Source organism: Gordionus sp. m RMFG-2023, chromosome 1, assembly GCF_954871325.1.
Source record: "Gordionus sp. m RMFG-2023 chromosome 1, tfGorSpeb1-WG-v2, whole genome shotgun sequence".
Lineage (NCBI taxonomy): Eukaryota > Metazoa > Nematomorpha > Gordioida > Chordodea > Parachordodidae > Gordionus > Gordionus sp. m RMFG-2023.
Window position 1 is genome coordinate 50,319,440 of NC_088775.1, and position 23,687 is coordinate 50,343,126.

The 23,687-nt window shown below is 27.2% G+C and overlaps 1 protein-coding gene across 4 annotated transcripts in view; it reads left to right on the forward strand.

Moving 5' to 3' along the window:
* The window catches only part of LOC135922854 (integrator complex subunit 4-like), a 79,103-nt gene that overhangs the window by 21,793 nt on the left and 33,623 nt on the right, over positions 1 to 23,687 (forward strand). For 3 of the 4 annotated variants that reach the window (XM_065457351.1, XM_065457350.1, XM_065457348.1), the window contains exons 8-12: positions 8,896 to 9,108; positions 9,221 to 9,363; positions 9,568 to 9,921; positions 15,576 to 15,849; positions 15,955 to 16,512. In XM_065457351.1, the coding sequence (XP_065313423.1) occupies positions 8,896 to 9,108; positions 9,221 to 9,363; positions 9,568 to 9,921; positions 15,576 to 15,849; positions 15,955 to 16,512 (1,542 nt within the window). The remainder of the gene's footprint in view (positions 1 to 8,895; positions 9,109 to 9,220; positions 9,364 to 9,567; positions 9,922 to 15,575; positions 15,850 to 15,954; positions 16,513 to 23,687) is intronic. The other variant, XM_065457349.1, reaches the window with a different exon arrangement.

The window sequence follows — 23,687 nt, forward strand, 5'->3', positions numbered from 1 at the left end:
AACAAAGAAGAACGTGTTTGAATCCAGAAAATGTCGATTCATTATTATTTTTGCATTATATTTACATATAATATCAATTTTATATTTATTTCATAAATATTCTATTTAATCAAATAAATTGTTCATAATTTAAATTGAATATTTTTTTTATGCTTAAATTAATTTTCTAAATTATAAACTTTTTGTAGAGGTGTAATACTGAAATATTTTTATTAGATGCTTAAAAAATTGAAAGAATGGCCATTATTAAATTTTATAAGTGGTCTTGGGTTAAATTTTTTTATAAATAATGGGCTGGCGGGTAAAATCTTTTAGACTTATGGGCGGGCGGGTAATGAATTTTAGACAAATGGGCGGGTCGGGTGGATATATATTTTTTGAAAACTATGGGCGGGTTGGGCGGGCAGGTCAAATTTTTTTTAAACATTGGGTGGGCCGGCTTTTGATCCAAAAACTCGCCCAATGCAGACCTCTAATCCCCACCTCCCCACTTTTTCAAAATAAAATAGTTAAAAAAATTTGGCTTAAATATATGTTACAATATGATTTATCAAATATTTATTAAGAATTTTTACAATCGATTAGGTATTAAAATGCTATATGGGTAATTCCATGACAAATCGACCAGTGATTCGGCCGACCATCTCAAAAATGAAGAAACTTGGCATGTTAGTTATTTATGTTGTAAATGATAATAAAATCCAAATTTTAGAGCCCCAGCTCAACCAGATTCAAAGATATACACCTTCAAAGTAGAGAATCGCATAATGCGTGATTTCTTATATCTTGTTTTTTTTAAAAAATACTTAAGATAGAAGTACAAATAATATATCACTTTATAGCCCTTAAAATTTTACATTGGAAAATATTGAAAAAAAGTTAAAAAATTTTAAGTGTTTTTGTATTTCCGGTAAAAATAAAAAATTAACATTCCTGGGAAATGATTTTTTTTTGGTGTTGATACTCTCTAAAAATGTTTATTACCTTTATATTAAACTATTTAATGAAAAATCTCGATAGCCATTTTTGTTTTTTTAATTTTATTAAAATTTTTATTATTTTTGTAAATAAAAAAGGATAATATAGATGGCGTTATACTAAATTTATTAATAACATATTATATTTAATAATAATATATTTTATATCGGTATTAAAATCAAAAGAAATCGATTAAGTATAACCAGTATGATGTGGCAATAAATGAGGAAGCGGCCCATATAAAGATACTTTAAAATTATATTCAAGCTATTATAAAAATATATCTATTTATCGCAATCCATTTTGCGCTTAAATAGAAATTCTTGAGGCCGTAATTTGTATATATTTCACACTTCTGGATCTACTATCGTTATTATTTGAAATTAAAGATTTTATCATCTTATTTTATTTTTCATTCCTTTCTTTCTATTAAATTTTTAATTATCAATCATGATTAAAAACAACATAAGGATTAAAAAAATCTTTCTTTTTTTACTTAAAATTTTTTTTTAAATTTAAAAAATTGTAATAATGTAATCACTGTGTAGTAATCTATTCATTAGAGAAGGCCATAAGTCTATTTCAAAAAATCTACAAAAGGTAAGTTTATTTATATTATGGGATTCTGGATTTTTTACTAATATAATATCTTTTTTATTATTGGATATCGTGATTATTTTATTATATATAAAATTAAATTACACCAAAGATGATTAAAAAATCCAAAGGTTTATTAACAATAGGCCAATCATTATGTCACTCATGTCGCTTATATTTGATAAATATGGAATCCATTGAGGATATATCTGAAAATGAAGAGCCCCAACTAGCCCCATCCACTTCAACTTTGGATATAATAAATGTATCGCTAGAAGAAATAGGCCAATCCCCAATAAAAAAGAAAAGAATAGGAGAAAAGAAATATCCGCAAGAAAAACTTAAAAAAATAACAAAAGCATTAAGTCAAAACAGAAGCAGCCTTCCTGAGTTTGATATACAAAATAATAAAAATGACGAACTTCTTCAAAATTTAAAACATCATTATCCAATTATTTCTAAGGAAAAAAAATATCAACTCCTTAAATATTGCCCCCTTCTTGGACCTCTAAAAAAATTGAGATGGAGTTCAAAGCCACGAATTACTTGGTAAGAAAATTAAAAAAACTAATAGAATTAAAAGGATTTATGTCATCTCCCAATATAAAACCTGGGCAAACAATTGATCAGGAAACCGTGAATATTATAGAAAAATTTTACTCTTCTGATGAAGTCAGTCGCACGATGCCCGGGAAAAAAGACTATAAATCCATAATGATCAAGGGGAAAAGAGAGCAGTCTCAAAAAGATTAAATTTAAACAATTTAAAAGAATTATATGAACGATTTAAAGAGAGGTACCCGATAATTAAAGTTGAATTTTCTAAATTTGCAGATGTACGGCCAAAAAATTGTATTCTGGCTGGAGCCAGTGGAACACACAGTGTGTTTGTTTGTGTAATTCATCAAAATTTTAAGCTTATGTTTGTAGATGCTAATTTGGCAAAACTATTAGCTATGCCAAAATATCCATTACATAACTATAAAAATATTTTAGCTCAAACAATATGCAATCCAGCACTCCCTATTTGTTATTTAGGAGATTGTAACTATTGTCCAGGCACATTCTCAATTAAAAAACAATTAGATGTTGTATTTGCCCAAAATGACATAGATCATATATCCTTTAAACAGTGGGTGTCTGTTGATAGAAGTAATCTGGAAACAATAAAAAAATCTTTTCAAGAATTTTTAATCTTTTTTTTAGAAAAAATTCCACATATGTTACGTCATTCCTTATATTATTATTAAAATTAATATAACACCATCTATATTATCCTTTTTTATTTATAAAAATAATAAAAATTTTAATAAAATTAAAAAAACAAAAATGGCTATCGAGATTTTTCATTAAATAGTTTAATATAAAGGTAATCAACATTTTTAGAGAGTATCAACACCAAAAAAATATCCCTTCCCAGGAATGTTAATTTTTTATTTTTACCGGAAATACAAAAACACTTAAAATTTTTTGATTTTTTTTAAATATTTTCCAATGTAAAATTTTAAGGGCTATAAAATGATATATTATTTGTAATTTTATCTTAAGTATTTTTTAAGAAAAACAAGATTTAAGAAATCACGCATTATGCGATTCTCTACTTTGAAGGCGTATATCTTTAGATTTGGTTGAGCTAGCACTCTAAAATTTAGAATTTACAAAAATATACAAAATAAAAACTATCATGCCAAGTTTCGTTTATTTTAAAGATGGTCGTCCGAAAATCGCGTTTTTTTGGTCGATTTGACGTGGAATGACCCATATCTCCTAAAACCTATGCACGGTTTAACTTGAAAATTACCAGGGCCTGTGTAACGTGTGAAAATAAATCTCACACCATCAAAATCCCACGGATGGGTTGTGCGATTTTGATTTAAATGGCCCCCAATGTTTTTGAAGCTATAAATTAAAAGTAAAAGTTTTCATGACAAGTATTTAAAATTACTAATATTATAAGTCTGTATTTTATATTTTCAGTCTGTATTTCATACCGAAGAGTGGGGGTGATATGTTTCAGATTATTTTAGGCTATGTGGGTTGCTTTGGCAATATATGAATATTATTTAATTTATTATTTGTAAAGGAAGTAAAAATATCCTTACTAATATTCTAATTTACACAATATGAAATTTATATAATATAAAACAAATTTAAGTTTAAATAGGTCCAAAACCGAAGACTACAATCTCATAACTATCCAAATTTGACCTTTCCTCAGATTTCCTATATCAATATTAATTTATGATACCTCCCTTTTCTACCCTACCCTCTAAAAATCATTACCTACCCTTTTTAAAAAATGCAAAGAAATGGTAAGATGAATTCTTAACTTAAATGACTTAATCATAATGCTTATTTTGTTTACCTAATATAATATTTTTTTAAAAAATCCATCTTTATATTATTTTATCTTATATTTGAATTGGATCACATAAACTAATAAGCAAATAGACGAAGAACTTTATTGATATAACTATTTATCATATAATGCACATTATAATGTATATATAGAATTTTATTTATAAAATACAACTTTCATAAAAAGAATATATCAGCTGAATATAAATTATAATATGAATGAAATATATATATTTTTTTAATAAAAATTATTTGATCCTAATAAGGAAATATTAAATAATGACTAGATGGATGATAAATTATTGCAAAAATATATATTATGAGGAATATAAATTATAATATGAATGAAGTATTTATATTTTTATAATAAAAATTATTTGATCCTAATAAAGAAATATTAAATAATGACTAGATGGATGATAAATTATTGCAAAAATATATATTATGAGGAATATAAATTATAATAATGAAGTATTTATATTTTTATAATAAAAACTATATAACACTAATAAAGATGTATTAAATAATGATTAGAGCGATGATAAATGATTGCAATCTAAAACATTTTCAAAATGGTTTCCTCCATTTTTTATATAAATAAAATTATTATAAAATTTTTTAATATTATCGCGAATATAAAATGGGTTATATCTTGCTCATACAAAGTTATTATTATATTTTAAATATGTAAAAATCGGAGTATTAAGCATTGTGGCCATAGCCCTGACTTCTGTGTCTGAAGCCCATATCTGTCCTGTCATAACATTATTTACGATATACGTTTTTATATCCATTTTTTTATTTGTGTCATAAAATTCTGAATTAGTTTTTCCATCTCAAATGTTAGCATAAATTGTGTCAACCATTGCCTGAGAATAATATGGGAATTTTGAGCCCCTGTGATCTCCACACTAATCGCCCGAAATTTTATAAAGTAGAATAAAATGAAATTTTATATTGATATGTTCTACCTATAAAAACAATTCCCATCACCTTCAATTTGCCCCAAGATAGTTGGTTCACCAAGTTGTTTACCATAGTCTACATCCCGACAATGTTTGGGAGGCTTTAGAGCATATATTTTGGCATGATATTTTTTCCATGATTTTGTTGTAGGAAAAAAATATCTATGGATATTTTCTAATTTATTTATTATCATAATATCATCATCCAATTCTATATACATAATTAATTAAAAAATAAATCAAATACATATCAGTAATAACATTACCTATGGGAGACTTTGGATCGATAAAATCTGTATCAAGTGGAAAATTTTCATTTTTAAAGCCAACATTCTGGGAACCACTATTTTGTATTTATTATCTCCAATATTTTTTGGAAATGATTACATATATCTTCACACAGATGTGCTGCTTATAAAAATATTTTAAAAAAATTATCATATCATTCAAAAAATAATTTGAATATATATCAAAAATAACATTACCTTATGGGAGACTTTGGATCGATAAAATCTGTATCAAGTGGGAACTTTTCATCTTCAAAGCCAACATTCTGGGAATATCTGTCAATAGGTAATGTATTACATAAATCTTCACCCAGATGCGCTACTTATAATATTTTTAAAAAATTATCATATCATTCAAAAAATAATTTGAATATATATCAAAAATAACATTACCTATGGGAGACTTTGGATCGATAAAATCTGTATCAAGTGGGAAATTTACATCTTCAAGCTGAACATTTAGGGAACCAATATCTAAAGGCAATACATTATAATAAAAACATATAAAATAATTATAATGATATTAAACATTAATCTTTGTATCTAAAAATATTTTTTACCTTATAAAAAAATGTGATTTTGAAAAAATCATTACCATTTTTATCTGGATCATTATTTTTTCGCACAATATGTTCTTTTAGATTGCGTAGATTGTATTTTGTTTTCAAAATAACATTATTTGTTGTTATTAATTCATATATACCTTGATATACAATAAATAATTTATATAATATAATTATTACCTTTATCAAATATTTTATTGATCAAATAAGGGCCAATCCAAGGGTTCAACATTTTCCTCCCTTTCCTATCTGACTTTTTATGATTCCATGCAAGAACCTTTTGTCCCACAACAAAAGATTTTGCACCATTAGTCCTCTTCTCATAATCCTTTCTCTGTTTGAGCTGAGCTGTGCCAATATTTTGTATAGCCAGCTCTGTTATTTTCTTGAGATGCGCCATTTTTATATCTAACTCTTCCCTTAGACATTCGTCAATTGTTATTTTTGCCATGACCTCTGGTAAGGCTAATACATCATTAATTTTATTTTGTAACTAACTGATGTATGGTCAGAAACCGCGACGTCCTCTTACAGTAGAGATAATCTTTATAATTATATTTTTAATTATTATGGGTGAAAATCCTGTAGAAGAGTGTATGCAAGAATTGTAGGTCCCACACACCCCTACTAAAGGGTCCGGCCAGTCAGTTGGGATATCCAAAACTGATTTTGCTATTCGGTTCTGGATTGTCCTATTAACTCTCTCAACCAAACCATTTGCTTGTGGGTGGTAGGCGGAGGTTATTCTCTGTACTATCCCACAATATTTATGGAATTCTGTACAAACATTGATACAGAATTCCCTACCCTGATCAACCTTCTCAAAGGAAATAAATTTTTTTCAAAGTAGATATATGATTTGACTAAATTTATCACAATTGATTATTTACCATCTGAATCTATATATTATATATTTTAGTTTTATTAAATTTAAAAACAAATAAAATTCAAAGTTAAAATCGATATTTTTAATTTTATTACTTCATAACATTGGTTGGTGTTGACAATAATGTATAAGGCTTTCACAACAGATTTATCTGTTTTATCCTTTATAGGAATGGTCATTAAATATTTTGAGAAATAACATATTGCACATAAAATATATTTAAAATAAATCGATGCCAATTTGATACCAAGACTTTGGTACTACCTTTATATTATGCAAAACATTAGAAGTTTTATCAAAACGACTGTTTGATTTTTGACAAACCTCACAGGATTTGATAAACTCCCTAATGTGTTTATTGCTTCCTAACCAATAAAAGCTATAAAAAAAATTAATTAAGATAATGTAGCAAATGTTTACTTTTCAGTTATTATTTGATTAGTTTTATTTATCCCCAGATGCCCTCCCATGAAAATACCTGTAACTGTAGATACACCCCCCTCATGTAGCTTAATTATCTTCCTTTGTTCATCTCCTGACCATATAACTTTTCTTTCTTCTAAAATAATATATCATTAAATTATATACATAATAATAAGCAGAAAAAAACAATCAATGGCTTAAAGATTTATAATGCTAAATAATAATGAAAAATTGCATTGAAAATTTTATATTTATACAAAGAATCTGTCATTTACTTTCACCCAAAGTGTTAACTTCTGCAATGTTAAATTTTATATTTATAATAATATTAGGTGATGTTGCAGAAATATTAAATTATGTGATAATCTAAATTAAATTTTAGTTGTATAAATAGCACTTATCCTATAATGCCTATATGTAAAATCTTAGTAAATATATTAAATGTTCTTATATATATATAAACATAAAATACATTAAAATAATTTGAAATAAAAAATACACTTACATCCTAATTTACCTATAAAATAAATTAATTAAGACTTTAACAAAAATATATGAAATGTTCTAATCAAATTTAATAATTATCCTAAATTAAAAAAAAATTAATATATTTATAAACCCATATACATTATCACAATTTGAAATAAAAAAATATCTAAAATTTACTTTCCCCTATCATGTAGTAAAGATTGTCATCTTTTATCTTGTAGGCTGTCCATTTTCTAATAAAGTTAGATTTATTGACATTAAGTGGAATTTTTGAAATTTTTAAAAATTCATTTATTTTGGAAAAATTATCACTAAAAATATTTATAAAATATAATATATATTGTTAGTTAAAAACTTACTTCATAATACAGGAAATATTCCTTTCTTTTCAAATTAAAATGTATTATATAGAAATATTTTCAATTTGACAGCTACAGTAAAATCTGACGTTTTTAATTTGAGAAAATCTAATCCATATTGAATTCGTAATGTGAGATTTTAAAAATCCATGAGATTTTGAAATAGTGAATAGCCGTGAGATTCTGAATATTTAAATGGCCCCCAATGTATTTGAAGCGATAAAAATCAAAATCTCATGAAATCACTTTCACACGGTATGAGCCGTGAGATTTTGATGGTGTGAGAATTCGAAATCTCACGGCAATCACTTTCACTAGCTACAGGCCGGGCCAAGCATAAATTTTTTTTAAATAAAATACCCAGGTCTCCTGAATATATAATAAAACCCATGCCGGGCCGAAAAATGGTACCTCTGTAGGTCTCTGATATATTCATTAATTAATCTTAAAATTATTATTTTCCGTTTATTATATTTAAAAAATATTTTAATATTTAACATTATGTAACTTTAAAGGCACATTAAAGAGATATAAATGCTGCTTTTAGCTCAATTCTATCAATGGATATCTAAAATAAAAAGGAATGCATCTTATCAATATGCCCCATTTAAATTTTAAAATCAAAATTTAATTATGAAATATAAATTGGTTTTCTTATTTATTAAATTTAATCTAAACAAGCGAACTAATGACATCTTTTTTAAAAAAAGTGGCTCACTATTAGCTACCGGTACAAAAATAGATAGCGTTTTTCCTTAATTATTCTGATAATTACCTGATTTGGTTTTATTTATTATATAGGTTATTTGCTGAGCCATAGAATCACAATTTTTTTTTGATAAACCTACTTTTTTGCATTATCCGATGATATCATTGACTGGAAAGTAATAAATAAAAATGGAAAGAATAAAACCTTTTCTTTCTTTTTTATTTATGTTTGATCTTTGTACATCCAATATTATTATTGCCCATCAATAATTAAATGCAAAGGATATAGACATACTTTCATTCGCTCGAAAAACGGTTGAATTTTTGGTAGACATGTTTAACGATGAAATTTTAACGGTCCGATTAGAAGCCATCCGCGCTCTAGCAAGGGTCATAACTGTTGTAACTACTCGCTCCTCAAATTACTCAGGGGAGAGTCAAATTGGCCTGATTTTTAGAAGTGATCAGATCGAAATCGTGTTGAGTGCATTGGAGGTTTTAAAAAAATAAAATTGATCATTCATCTTTTTGATATTTATTAATTATTTTTGAAAAATTAGCTATATTTAAAAGTATATATTGATTAATTTTTTTTATATCCCCTTAGGATTCTTCTGAAGAAATTAGAAAAGCCTTGAGAAACATAATAGCTCACTGCACTGTAGTAGATGTAAATAGCATAGCTTTAATTGTGCGATTTCTTCTACTTAACATGAATAAATATCCACAAGATTTTTACTCCGTTTGCGAGTATAATATTGCAAATTTTTTTTTAACTACATTAATTTGTTGCAATATAAATATTATTAAACTATACTTCTCATCTTAGATTACCCAATGGTAAGGTCAAAAAGTTATTTAAATCTTGAATTTATTAATATTTTAGCTAGAGCTGAAATTACCCAGTCCACTAATTCTTAGTTGAAAATTATAAAATTTATTTAACTATTTAAGATGTCTCCGCGATTTGGCCTCCCATCACTCATCCTTGATTCTTCCACTTATTCCCGACTTGTTATGTGCCGAATCCATGAAAAATCGGCAATTAACTGACTGTAATGATTCCGCGTTCTGTTGCCAATTTCAATTCGATGGGCCCGAACCTGAGGTGACGGAAGATAAAAGTTATTCTGCTATACTAGTCTTAGTTCTAAATGCTGCCCTGCATTCCACAGCCCCATCTCAGCTTTACACTTCGCTCATGCCGGCTTACATAATAGATAGACATTATCCATATTTATTGGATACTTATCCTGCATTCTTTCCAACTAATCTGGCACGACCTCAAAAACTATTGTTCTGGTTTAAGTTAAAAAAATTTAATTTTTATGACTGATATATTTTTAAATTTTTATTTACTCTTTTTTTTGTAAGATGTTGATGAATACGGAGTTATTTTTTCATAAATATATTTTATTGTAATATATTATTTTCCTACTTTAAGCAGTATTTTTATTTATAATATATTATAATTTTTTGAAGAAAATAGCTCATTTAATGACTGCCTATTTAAACTTGTTAACTATAAGATTGAAAACCACCGCAAATAGGGTCGGCTAATATAAATCAATTAGATTAAAATCGCGATTTTAATCTTCAGTGATTTAAATCAGTGATGCACTGATACCACTTTTTTTGCTGATACCGATATCGATACAAATTTTTTTTAAATAAAACATAATCCAAATAAGTTTATTTGAAAAAATATATAAGATTTTTCCCCGGCTCGATTTTCCCAAATATATATTTAATTTAAGTCATAAAAATACCTTTCAATTTTAATTAAGCTTGTAGGCTGTGTCCTGGTTCGACTTATTCAAACAGCCAGCTATATTGCTTACTCGTAATAAACCACGGCCCTTAAATAAAAGACCGGTCCAGACCGTAGCCCAAAATAAAAAAAACTTTTATAAAATATATAACTTATTCAAATATAACATATCTTCTTTCCCACCAAGTTAAGATCGTCTATCAATCTTTTTACCAAGTTCAAGTTCATCAATTAATCTTTTTATTGGCTTCCGTTCCCTTGTTGGATATCGGGGTTGCATTCCTTTTTGACTTGGTTCAATTGTTTCTACTGTTTTAGCTTTCCTAACTTTATAGTGTTATTTGTTATTATTGATGTGGTTTCAACTGGTTCTTCCCTAATTCGTAGTTGGTCTGCGTGTTTTCGTACTATTTTATCTTTTTCTTCTACGTTATACGAGAATTTAGCTTGTTGATTTATTATTTTTTCATGCCATCTTTTTTTCAAGTGGGTTTTTTATCCAAACTAATTCGTTTTCTTCAAAATATCTATGTAGCATTTGTTTAACTGGTCGGGTTTTACTACAGAGGTTTCTAATTTTTCAGTAATTGAATGTTTGACCCAGTCCAATAAAGTATTTAGTCTTCTCCCCATAAATAGTTTGGCAGGTATTCGTCCCGTTGAAGAGTGTTCGGAATTTCTATACGTAAATAATATTTCATTTATGCATTTTTCCTTATCATTTGTTTGTTCTCTATTTGCGAAATACCGATTTTTGATAGTTTGTATGCATCTTTCTACTAATCCATTATTTCTCGGATGGTATGGTGTCGTTTTTATATGTTGTATATTCTTGTTTTTACACCATTTATAAAATTCATTTGAAATAAATTGTGGACCATTGTCCGTGACAATTTGACGTGGAATACCATATCGAGTAATCCATTTTTTTAATCTAATTATTAAATTTTTACTTGTTGTATCTTTGATTCTATCGATCTCTATATATTTTGAATATGCATCGATTCCTACCAGCCAATAAAATCCGTCTAGTGGTCCGGCAAATGTATCGATCTCTATCCATTTTGAATATGCATCGATTCCTACCAGCCAATAAAATCCGTCTAGTGGTCCGGCAAAATCTAAATGTACCCTTTCCTAGGGTTGTGCTGGCGGATTTCACGGGTATACGGCAACTCCTGGTATATCTGCGATGTTTTTGACACCCAATACAGCGGTTGACTAATTTTTCGACATCTTTATCTAAATGTTCCCACCATATATAATATCCCGTATGTAATATGTGTAAGACTTTTTTTTGTAGTGAGTATGGAATGATTAATCGACCATTCCAAAATAAAATATCGTCATCATTTTCTATTTCATCTATTCTTGTTCTAAAAGCTTGTAATTCTGGGGCTTGATTTTGTATATTTGTACCATTTATTAATATTTTTACTCTTCTTTAAATTGGATCATTCGAGGCTTCATCTCTAAGTTCTTTTCTTGATAGAGTTAATGTGTCATAAATAAGATTTCTTATATATTTCACTGTTTTATTTTCGCTTTTTATTTTATCATCATTTATCTTATCATCATTTATCTCTATTAGATTTCGCGATAAAGCATCTGCAATTATATTATTAGCGCCATTCTTGTAAATTATATCATAATCTTATGCTGATAATTTATAAGCCCAACGTAATAATCTTTTGTTTGTTAAGGAGCTTAAATCTCTGTTATCACCATATATTTTTATTAAAGGTTTGTGGTCCGTTCGTATTTTAAATTTTCGTCCATACAAATAGTTATGAAATTTTTCTACGCCGTTTACTATGGCTTTGGCTTCTTTGTCGATTGTCGAATAATTCCAGCAACTTGTAAAGTTCTCGAGGTATAAGCTATTGGGTATTCGTTACCATTATCATTAGGGCTGTGCCGATATTAAATATCGGATCGGCACCGATATCTCGAGTTTTCCAAAATGTTGAATCGGACTGATACCTGTAAAAAACCGATTCGATCTTTTTACTTTTCTTTTTTTGTTATTTTATTTATATTTATTTTTCATTAATAATATTTTCTAAATAATTATTTTTTAAACAATGCAAATGCACAATACCTCTTAAATTTTATTTATTTTTTAAAATAGATTTATAGTATTTTAAAAGTTTTTTTATATAAATAGAAAGGAACACCCAATTATTTATTTTAAATCTTTTTAAATAATGCCATTTTATTATTTATACTTTAAATATTTTTTTAAATATGTTATCTGAATTATGGAAATATTTTATAAAAGACAAAGATAATTTTGCAAAATGCTTTATCTGCGGAATTCTAATTTCACGGGGAGGAATAATGAAAAATTCATTTAACACTATATCCATAAACTTTTTTAAAATTATTTTAGAAATAAAAAAATTAAATTAATTGCATAATTCGAATTTTTGCATAAAAAATATTGATTTCTTAATTACATTTGGTTCGAAGGGGGGTGGTGAAAAATTAATATAGATATTGGATCGGGTTTAAACCAATATCGGATCGGTGAAAAATATGTGGATCGGTACAACCCTAATTATCATATTTATGCATGAGTACAGCTCCAAATTCTTGGTTAGATGCATCTGTTTCTAGTATTAACTCAAGATCTGGTTTATAAAACTGTATAGTATTTTGTTCTGTTACTATTCCTTTTGCTTTTTCAAATAACATCATCTTTTTTAGTCCAATTCCATTTAACATTTTTACTAGTTTTATTAAGTAATTCGGCTATGATTCCATGTAAGTTTGGTATGAACCGTGTATAATAGTTTAATATACCTAAAAATGATTTTATGTCATGTCTATCTTTTGGAGTTGGATATTTTTGTATTGCTATTATTTTATTTTTATCTGGGTGTATTCCATTTTGATCTATTATGTATCCTAAATATGATAATTTTTCTTTCATAAAATTTATTTTGCTTGTTTTGACTTTTAATCGCGCTTTTTGTAATTTTTTGAGGACTTGTTTTATATTCTCTATATGTTCAGTATCTTTTTTCCCTGTGACTATAACATCATCTAAATAAACTGCTGTATCTTTACAATCAGCAAGTAAATCGTCCATATATCGTTGAAATATTATTGGTGCTGTAGGTATACCAAAAGGTAATCGTAATTAGCGGTATTATCCATTTGGTGTTACCATTGTTAATAATTCTTGCGATTTATCGTCAATGCTCATTTGTAGATATGCATCTTTGAGATCTAATGTTGTATATTTATTTCCATTAGCGATTTTTGCAATTAATTCTTCAAACGATGATAGAATGTGATAGTCTTTTAGTAGAAATTTATTTAATGTTACTTTGAAATCTCCACATAATCGTAGTTCACCTGAAGTATTATGTACCACTACCATTGGAGTACTGCAGGTTACTCTTTTTGTTGATGGATCTATTTTATTTATTATGTTATTTTCTTCCAAACGTTTCAGTTCATTTTCAATTTCTAATTTTAAAGGCAATGATACTCTTCTAGCTGGCAGTGCAATTGGTTTTGTATTTTCTTCCAATTTTAGTTTTACTGGTTCGACATTTTTTATTAATCCTTATTTATTATCAAACACCGTAGCGAATTCTTAGTTTGTCAATATTCACGTTACCATTATCATTATATTTATATCTATTGTTGATCATATTGATTTTTACATTTGTTGGTAACGATAAATCAAATTCTATAGTCCATGGAAATCCAAATAGTGCTGCATCATTTGTTTTTGTAACTAATAACGGAAGCCTTCTTATTTTATCATCTAATTGCACTTTTACATAAGCTTCGCCCATAATTTTTATTGTATTGTTTCCATATGTAGATGGAGCTCTAGCCATTCTAAGTTTTGGCCTCCCAATTTTATTCCATATTGTTGCATTTATGATGGTTACTGCTGAACCTTTATCATATTCTATTTTAATTTCGTGATTATTTATTAATACCGTAATTGTTGGGTGCTGTCCATATTGGTAGATTTTACTTATTGAGAAATCTGAATCGTCATCATTTATTGTAATTTGTACCGTAAATTTTTCCTCTAGTTTTACAACACACGGCAAAGTGGTTTGATTTCTTACATTTGTTACACGTTTTTCCGTGTGCTGGACAATTTCTAATAGTATGAAAACGATTACAAAAATAACACGGTTTTATTGTATTTATTATTATTTGTGTGGTAGTTATTTAGAACTTGCACTGGTTCTCTTTTTACATATGTTTTATTATCATTTTGATATTGTCGATTAACATTTATATTGCCGATTATTTTTATCATTTTGATTTAATCGTTTATTATTATCATTATGTTTATTCGTCTCTTTGATTTTATAAACCATTTTAGTAATATTATTTATTTCTAAGTCAGCCCGTTCCATCGCTAAAGCCATTTCTACAACTTTGTTTAAGCTTAACGGTTGGTCTTTGTCTTTAGTATCTGGGTATCTTAAACGTAGTTCTTTATCTAGTTGTGACATCTTTAGTCCGGCGATTAATTGATCGCCAATTCTTAGTTCTACATTATCTTCAAATTCGCATCTTCTGGCTAACTCCTTTATATTTTTTTAAATAGCTCATTACGGATTCAGTAGGCCCGCGACTTAATCTAATGAAATCAATTCTAGATGCCAAAACAGTTCTTTCATCTTTATAAAGTTGTTTTGCAATTTTGTATATGTCTGTCCATCCTACCTCCTCCATTTTCCTTGGATAGAGTAATAAATTTATATCAGTTATAATATTTATTCCTCCATAAGTTATAAATAATGATTTTAAAGTGGCGTCCATTTGAGGAATATTTTTCACATTCAGTATGTATTTTATATAATCAATGTAGTCATCGATGAAACAATCTTCTTTTTTATAATCCTGTAAAACTATTTTATCCATAATTTCTAAATATATTATATTTTTTTATAAGCAGAAATTTTTTTTATAATTCTATATATTATTAAACTTGACCGAAGACCAAAAACCGCGCTACTTTTTTTATTTTAACTCGTCGCCATTTGATTTTTTTTTAAAAAATCACGAATTTTGCCAATCCCAATTACTAAGTGGATTTCACAAAAAATGGAAAAGTGGCTGGAATTAGTGGAATCAAATGATTTTGGTAAATAAGAATACTGATTGTATTATAATTCCTTTGAATTAAATTTTATTATAATCTATTTAGTACTACGAGCCCAGCCTCCATAGTGACAGATTTCTTGTGCGACACTATTATGCGCAAGTGCGATTTATCCCAATTATCGCGAATCTTTATGTCGGACTCTATTCCTGATTGGTCGAATAAGGATCTGGCGATGATTAGCTCGACTATTGCGTGCGCAAACCTACTCTCACTTTTAACTAAAGTCAAAATTGGGTTGGTAGAAATTTTCCAACATTTATCTAAACTAGATATTGTCTTGATTTGTGAAGCAAATACTTATGGGGAAATTCAAAAGGTTAGTTAAATCCATTATTAAAATTTCAAATTGCCTATAATTAACTGATTAAAAATTACCCATTTAATTAATTCAACTAGGATTATATATTTTATAATATCATAGCTAAAGATGTTCATATTCGAGGCTATTTATTGTTATAGAGGTCTAACACCCGTACTTTTTCGACAGTTAACTACTCTCAAAGTCCTCGTCCTTTTCCTTTTAATCATTTGCAATAAAAGAACCTTGGATAAGCACAACGAAATATTTAGTAATATTACCTTGTCTAGCATTAATGAATCGGATTTGCAAGACCTCGTAAATGTGAAACCCTACTTACTTGATACCAAGACTTTAAAATCGATTCTTCAAGATTATGTGAGAGGTTCCACTTATGTTTCAGATGTCAAAATCAATGGGTCTTACATTCATAAGGCTGAAGAAAGCGATAAGGATTTGCAGAATCATGATTTTTCTTTTTCCTTGAGCCGGTACACTGCCGAGATTATTCGACCTATCGAGAATCGGGATAGGGATAATCCTGCTAAATTTATAGCCGGAATGGCATTTAAGGTTCTCTTAGAAATTTGCCTTCTTACATCGCCTAGTCAAAACCACAAAATAATGGATGTTTGTAATGCCGTATCTTTCGAACAATTTTGTAAACAGTTGAGAATTAAGGTTTAATTTTTTTTTAAAATCTTTATTTTAATATGCATATAATTATAGTGATTGCTTTCGTCATATATACCATAACGAATCATATTAATTTTGAATAGATTTTTTGGTCTGGTCCATAATAAAAGAAATTCCGGAAAGTCCCCTAGAAATAATTTGCAAAAGTTGTTTGGCCTTAAAATTATTTTATTCACCGGGCTCGAAAATCTTTTTACCGAGGTTCAGGCCGGGTCCTATTAGATTTTTAACATGGGCGCCCACATGGAAGGGCAAGCAAGGGGTGTCATTCGATCCTCCATGTACAATTTTATACTTAAATTGTGTAATATATTATAATTTAATTTCCCGTGTATATTTTATCTTTGATATTTTTTGTTTCATATGAATAAAATTGTAAATTATTTAAAAAGGCAAATGTAAATGTGGTATAAATTTTATTTTATATATTTAATGTTAATATTATATCTCAGGGTTCAAAAATCATTTCTCTAGTCACAACTAGATCCCAGAAAATTATATATAATTTCACATAATTTTTAGACTTAGATTTTATCAACTCCATCTACTTTTACAAATATTCATCTAATTTCTTATTATCTCATATTAGAACACATACATTTTGCGATGAAGTATAAATTGGTTATTTTGTATATTAATCAAATTATTTATTGAAAATAAAGGCCAATTGAGGTAATAAAGATCTGCGAATGCCACATCAGTAACATCTATTATCGTTGTTCTTTCTATTAGTATAGATATTTTTCTGGCCGAAAATCATATGATTTTATTTGAAACCTCCATTATATTAAAATTTAAAAAAATTCTTCTCTTTTTAATATTTATTTATAATCTATTTAAAAGAATTACTCGTTCTTTGAGTTTGGTTATATTATTCTTCAAGTTATTTCTTTCTCTTTATTTATTAAAAAAATAAGCTATATTAAATTTGCTTTCATCATGTATATTTTTTTTAACGTAGTAATTATAGTAAATTTTTTAAATATAAATAATAGTAATTTTTCTTAACATAGTAAAAATAATATTAATCTTTTTAACGTTATAAAAATTAGAGATCTGCAAAAAGCCCTAATATTTTTAAGAAAATTCGGGCCGGGTCGGGTCGGTTCTTAGAAATGTTTTAAAATATATATCTAAATTTATCAATTTTATGTTGAATTTTTTATTATGTAAAATAAAAGTATGGGATTTTATTTATAGAAAGTAGATGCCATATAACATATCGTTTATTTTGAGTAATTATAAAAATTAATTTCTATATTTAAATAAATTCGAGCCGGGCCGGCAAAATTTTTTAGAAAAAAATTCTGGTTCGGGCCGGGCCGGGCAAAACTTTATAAAATGATTTCGCGCCGGGCCGGGCTTGAAAAATTAGGCCCGATGCAGATCACTAATATTAATTTTTTTTAACGAAGTCAATTTAGTTTTTTTAGCATAGTATAAAGATTATATTATAAGCTTATTTAAGAATTTTATAAGAAAAATTTCAAGGGAAGCAATGCCTCCTTTGCTTTTATTGACGCTTCATCACTGAGCAAAAGTATGGAAAATCATCTTAAAAGAGTGCTTACAGCAAAACGAACTATTGGAATACTTTTATTTCCCTATGAGAAAATAAAATGAAAGTCAAAATTTATTCAAATTCTTCGGGTGATTTGATATGTTACATTATAAAATTATATAATATTATAATAGCAATTATTTTGCCATGTAATTTCGAAATAAAATTTAATGAACGTGTTAAAAAATTATATTATCTTACCCACCCTCAGAAATCTTTTTAAATAAGTTAAGGGCATTCATATAGACATAATTTTTAAATAAAAATTATTAGTATCCATTAAATTTAAATATGATTATATTTATGATATTGATCAATTTTAACTATATAAAAAAATTTTTTGAAAAATATACCCTTTCTATAGCAATTTCCGGTTTTGATATTAATCGAATTTCTATCATATTATATGCTATATTAACCCTTCGTTTCACAGGTACTACCGTGTAAACCCCAGTCATTTTAAAAACGTTATTATCTAAAATCAGGGATCCAAACTGAACCATTAAACCGCGAAAACCGGTATTTTTATCGAACCAAGCCGTTAAAAAATTTCTGGCCTAACCTAAACCGAACCGCTAAAATGCCTCTGAACCAGTTCGAGCATCATGATTTTATGCTTATAAAATAATGTGTAAGTTATTACTAGTATATTGCAAAATTTTCCACTATATTCGAGTTGTTTTAAAGATTATTATCAATTACATTTGATTGATCAGTCATAATTTTTATAAACTTTAGTATATTGCCATTTTACAATATTTTTTAAATATTTTAAGCCTATAAATTATTTAGAGAAAAATTAAATCCTATATATAAATTATATACATATAATTTTATAAATGACACATCAAAATATAATATTACTGATTGTCAAATAAATATGAAAGGCCATCATGGAGCAAATCTTGAGCGTCACATAAAAAGAAACCACCCTCTAGAATTCGATAAAATTAACAAAATATCACAATAAAAGCCTAATAAAATAAAAAAGCTTAAGATGCCATCAAGCCAACAGACGATAGAAGAAGTATTAAAAGAACAAACAACATCACTAAAACTAAATAAAAAAATAATAATCGATGCTCACTTTTAATGGCAGACCATTCAAATTAATCGATGATAGCGGTTTAAAAAAAATTCTATATCCTATATTAGAAGGCATGGGTAATATTAAAATTAATTCTCAAAATTTACAATCAAATGTTGCAGAATTAGCTTTAATATTCGGCAAAATATAATCAAAGAAATAAATGGTAGGTTATTATCTCTAAAAATTGACTGTGTTGTAGTGTCTTTTTTAGTATTTATGGTATCGAAATCATTTTTTATTTTTCAAAATCTCATTTCTTCGTTATTCAAATTCATATCATTATATAAATAATAAACATTTTACAAAAAAAATAACAAAACAACAAGTCAATACTTATCATGTGTTACTCGTCTTGGCAGCATTATTGGAATTAATCTTCAGTATATTCAAAAAACAAAAATTGTTCTGAGAACACTAGCAATGAAAATTTTTTTTGAAAGGCCTACTGCATTAAATTTAAAGCTCCTTTTAATAAAATATTAAATGATTGTGAAATCAAAACATCACAAATATACACTATAACAACTGACAATGGGGGTAATCTGATTAAGATGCTAAAATTATTTATGTAGGATAGTGATAATGACAATCAAATGTGTGAAAATGATGAAGAAGAACAAATACAAAATGTAGATAATTTGAATGATGTTTCAGCTAGTTTCACAAGTACCCGATGAATTAACAAACAATCTTAATGATTCTCAATATAATATTATAAGATATGCTTCTCATACCTTACAACTTGTGGTAGATCATGCATTAAAAAATTGCTCAGTTTCTAATATTATTATTAAAAATCATACTGCCTGCAAGAAGCTAAGGATAAAATCTATATTAATCTTACTAAAAAAATTAAACTTAAAAAGACCTATATTGGATTGTCACAGATGGTTGTCAACCTATGACATGCTAGAGAGATTGAATGAGTTATAATATATATGTGAGGAATTATTAGCATCATACAGTGAACTTTATTTTACAGCTTTGGAATGGGAAATTATAGGGTTGATAAATTTCCTAAAACCAATTAAAGTAAATACAAGAACTTACAACCTGAGCACCTAAATTTAGGGGATTTTTATGGCTAAAAGCTCAATTAGAAATTTTCTATTTTTACTTCACCATATGTTGTTTCATTAGAGAACTTTTAAACAACAATACCTTTTTGTTATGCATATATCTAGATTTAAGGTAAATATTATATTTTATCTTACATAAATTTAATTAATAATTTTATTTACCTTAATTAATTTTATTTACCTTAACCCTGTATTGCATACTGTGTATCTCAAGCCACATACCACAAATTATATAATAAATATTTTATAAATAAATTTTAAATCAATTGCATGGTGTGTATTTGAAGCCATATTCTATATCTTCGATTGGAATTTTAATTTGGGCCACGTGATCTATTATTTATTTTTAATTTCGCATTTTATTAAACCCTATTTTTAAAAATGGCTATTTTTTTATAAAATTTTTCTTCTCAATTTTCTACACATCGTAAAAGGATAAATAATATATTTGACAAATTTCAAAACATTAAAATTAGATAAATAAAAGGTAAAAATTAATGTTTATGAAATTATTTTATATATATTAATTATTTTTGATAATTATATTTTGTAATAATCATACGTTGCTTTAAAGACACATTATGCAAATAAGGTATTTTATTTGAGTTTTATATTTTTAGAATTATGAATTGTGGTACCATACCTAATGATAGTGAAGATTCAAATTTAAGTGAATCGTCTGATGAGGAGTTTCTGTCAACCCAAAATAATGATTTAGGTATATTTAAAATGTATGCTCTTATATAATCTATAAATATCTAGATTTCAATGAGAGTGATGAATCGGAAGAGGATGAAAATATAAATAATGAAAAAGGAATCGTGAGAAAAATGATTTGGAAAAATTGCTTAACTAATTTACCATTAGTTATTCCAAAGTGGAAAGGAGAAAACCCAACGGTTGATAAAGTAAAAAAACCAATGGATTATTATAATACATATCTCAATGATTTATTACCTCTAATTGTTTACGAATCAAATTTATATGCAATTCAATGTAATTCCAACAAACCTTTGAATTTATCGATAGATGAATTAGAAAAATTTATAGGAATTATTTTTTACATGTCAATTATTAAACTTCCCAGAGCACGTCTCTACTGGGCCACCAATACAAGACAGGCCAAGGTGGCTGATGTCATGACCCTAAATCGCTGGGAACAAATCAAATCATTCATTCATATAAATGATAATGACAAATTTATTCCACTTGGAAGTGAGGGCCATGACCCACTTCATAAAATTAGACCCTTGATAACTATAACCAATAATATACTAAAATCTTTATCGATAGGGGAAAATATTTGCGTAGATGAGCAAATAATTCCATACAAAGGGATGAGCAGATTAAAGCAATATAACCCCCAAAAGCCCAAAAAATGGGGCTATAAAGTCTTTCTACTATGCGGAGATGATGGCCTTCTCCATAATTTTGAAGTATACTCTGGGAAAATACTACCAGCGGAAGGATTGCCTGATGTTGGAGCAAGTGGCAATGCTGTGCTACGTTTAATTTCTTATATACCACAGCAAATTAATTATAAATTATTTTTTGATAACTGGTTTTGTTCACCAAATTTGCAAGTCGTACTCGCTCAAAGAGGGATATTTTGCGCGGCCACGGTCAGAGGTAATCGACTACCAAATATCAACTTCCCAACAGATAAGGAGTTGAAAAAAAAGGACGAGGATTTTTTGTTTCAAAAAAAACAATAATAAACGGGGTTGAATTAAATTCAGTGAAGTGGCACGACAATCGTGCTGTGACCTTATTGAGCACTTTTGTAGGTGCACATCCTCTTATCGATTGCGAAAGATATGATAGAAAAAAAAGGATAAAATAATGATAAAATGTCCAAACATTGTTAAAGTTTATAATAAATCAATGGGAGGTGTAGATCTTATGGATTCTTTACTTTCATTATATAGAATTCATACCAAATCAAGAAAATGGTACCATCGAATTTTATTTCATGTATTCGACATGTTACTTATAAATTCTTGGTTGCTATACAAACGGGATTATAATAGTATATCAATAGCAGGCAAGGATCGATTAAGTTTGTACAATTTCAAAATTTCGGTGGCGGAAGTCCTTTGCAAATATGGCAAATGCACTTCAAACAATATTCCAAAACGAAAATCAGTTCAAACTGGTTATCGGGAAAAATGTAAAAAAGGACCAGCTCAATATTTACCACTTCAAGAGGTTAGGAAAGACCTCACGGCTCATTGGCCAAAATATAATGATAAGAAGGGTAGATGTAAAATGCCAGGATGCTTATTTATAACAAAAGTATCTTGCAAAAAATGTGGTGTATATTTATGTTTTACGCCCACAAATAATTGTTTTATAGATTTTCATGAAAATTAAAATGTTTAAACCTTTAATATTTGTTATATTTAAATAAAATTTTATATATTTATAGTTTAAAGTACAATAAAAATTATTGTGGAAATAATTGAAATTTGTATCCTTAATTGCATAATGTGTATTTAAATCCACATACCGTTCATCTTCTAAGAAATTTAGAATTTTTTTTAAAAAAGTGAGCCATGAGATTATCAATAGTATCTAGAGAAATAAAAAATCTAGTTTGCCAAAAAAAAATTATTCTAACATAGTACATGCAATACAGGGTTAATTAATAATTTTATTTTACTTTATATTTTTCTTATTCATAAAAAATAATAAGATTTTTTAATGATATTTTTAATTTTTATTATAGTGCTTTTGACTGTAGAAGAAAAAACCAAGGTTAGAGAGCATATTATTAAAATGTGACATAACATGGAATTAAACTTTGTTATAAGAGTGGAGGTTTCTAGTGAAGGTGAATCAACGCCGGTTAATATATCTTCATCTGAAGAGGACTTAGTATAAAGTTTACTTTAAAAAAAGATCGTAACAAACAAAATCTGTTACAAAAATCGGAGAATATTAGAAATATTTTAGTTAATTTTTCAAAAGAACGTAAGTAAAATAAAAATATGAATATTTTAGACTATTGGAGAAATCAGAGTAATCGATATCCAAAATTATGTAAATTGTCTGATATCATACTGGCAGTACCGGCTACCCAAGTTAATATGAAAAGATGTTTTTCAACAAAATTTATACTGTCTCCTTATAGATATAATTTGAGTGCGAATCTTGAAAATATATTAATTGTGCGGCTTAATAAAAAAATTTTAAGCAAATAAAGTTAAATATTGTTCATATAAAATTAATCATTAATATTTATTTGTATTATTTATAAATTAAATATTATTTTATATGTGTTTTTTATTTTACTGATGAAATAAAAAAAATATTCTTCACTATACATAATCCGAATGTAGGTTTGAATACAAAAGTGTTCAAACCGGTTTTTAAAGGTTCGAACCTAACCGATATTTTTATTTTTTATTAACCGAACCTTGAACGTTAT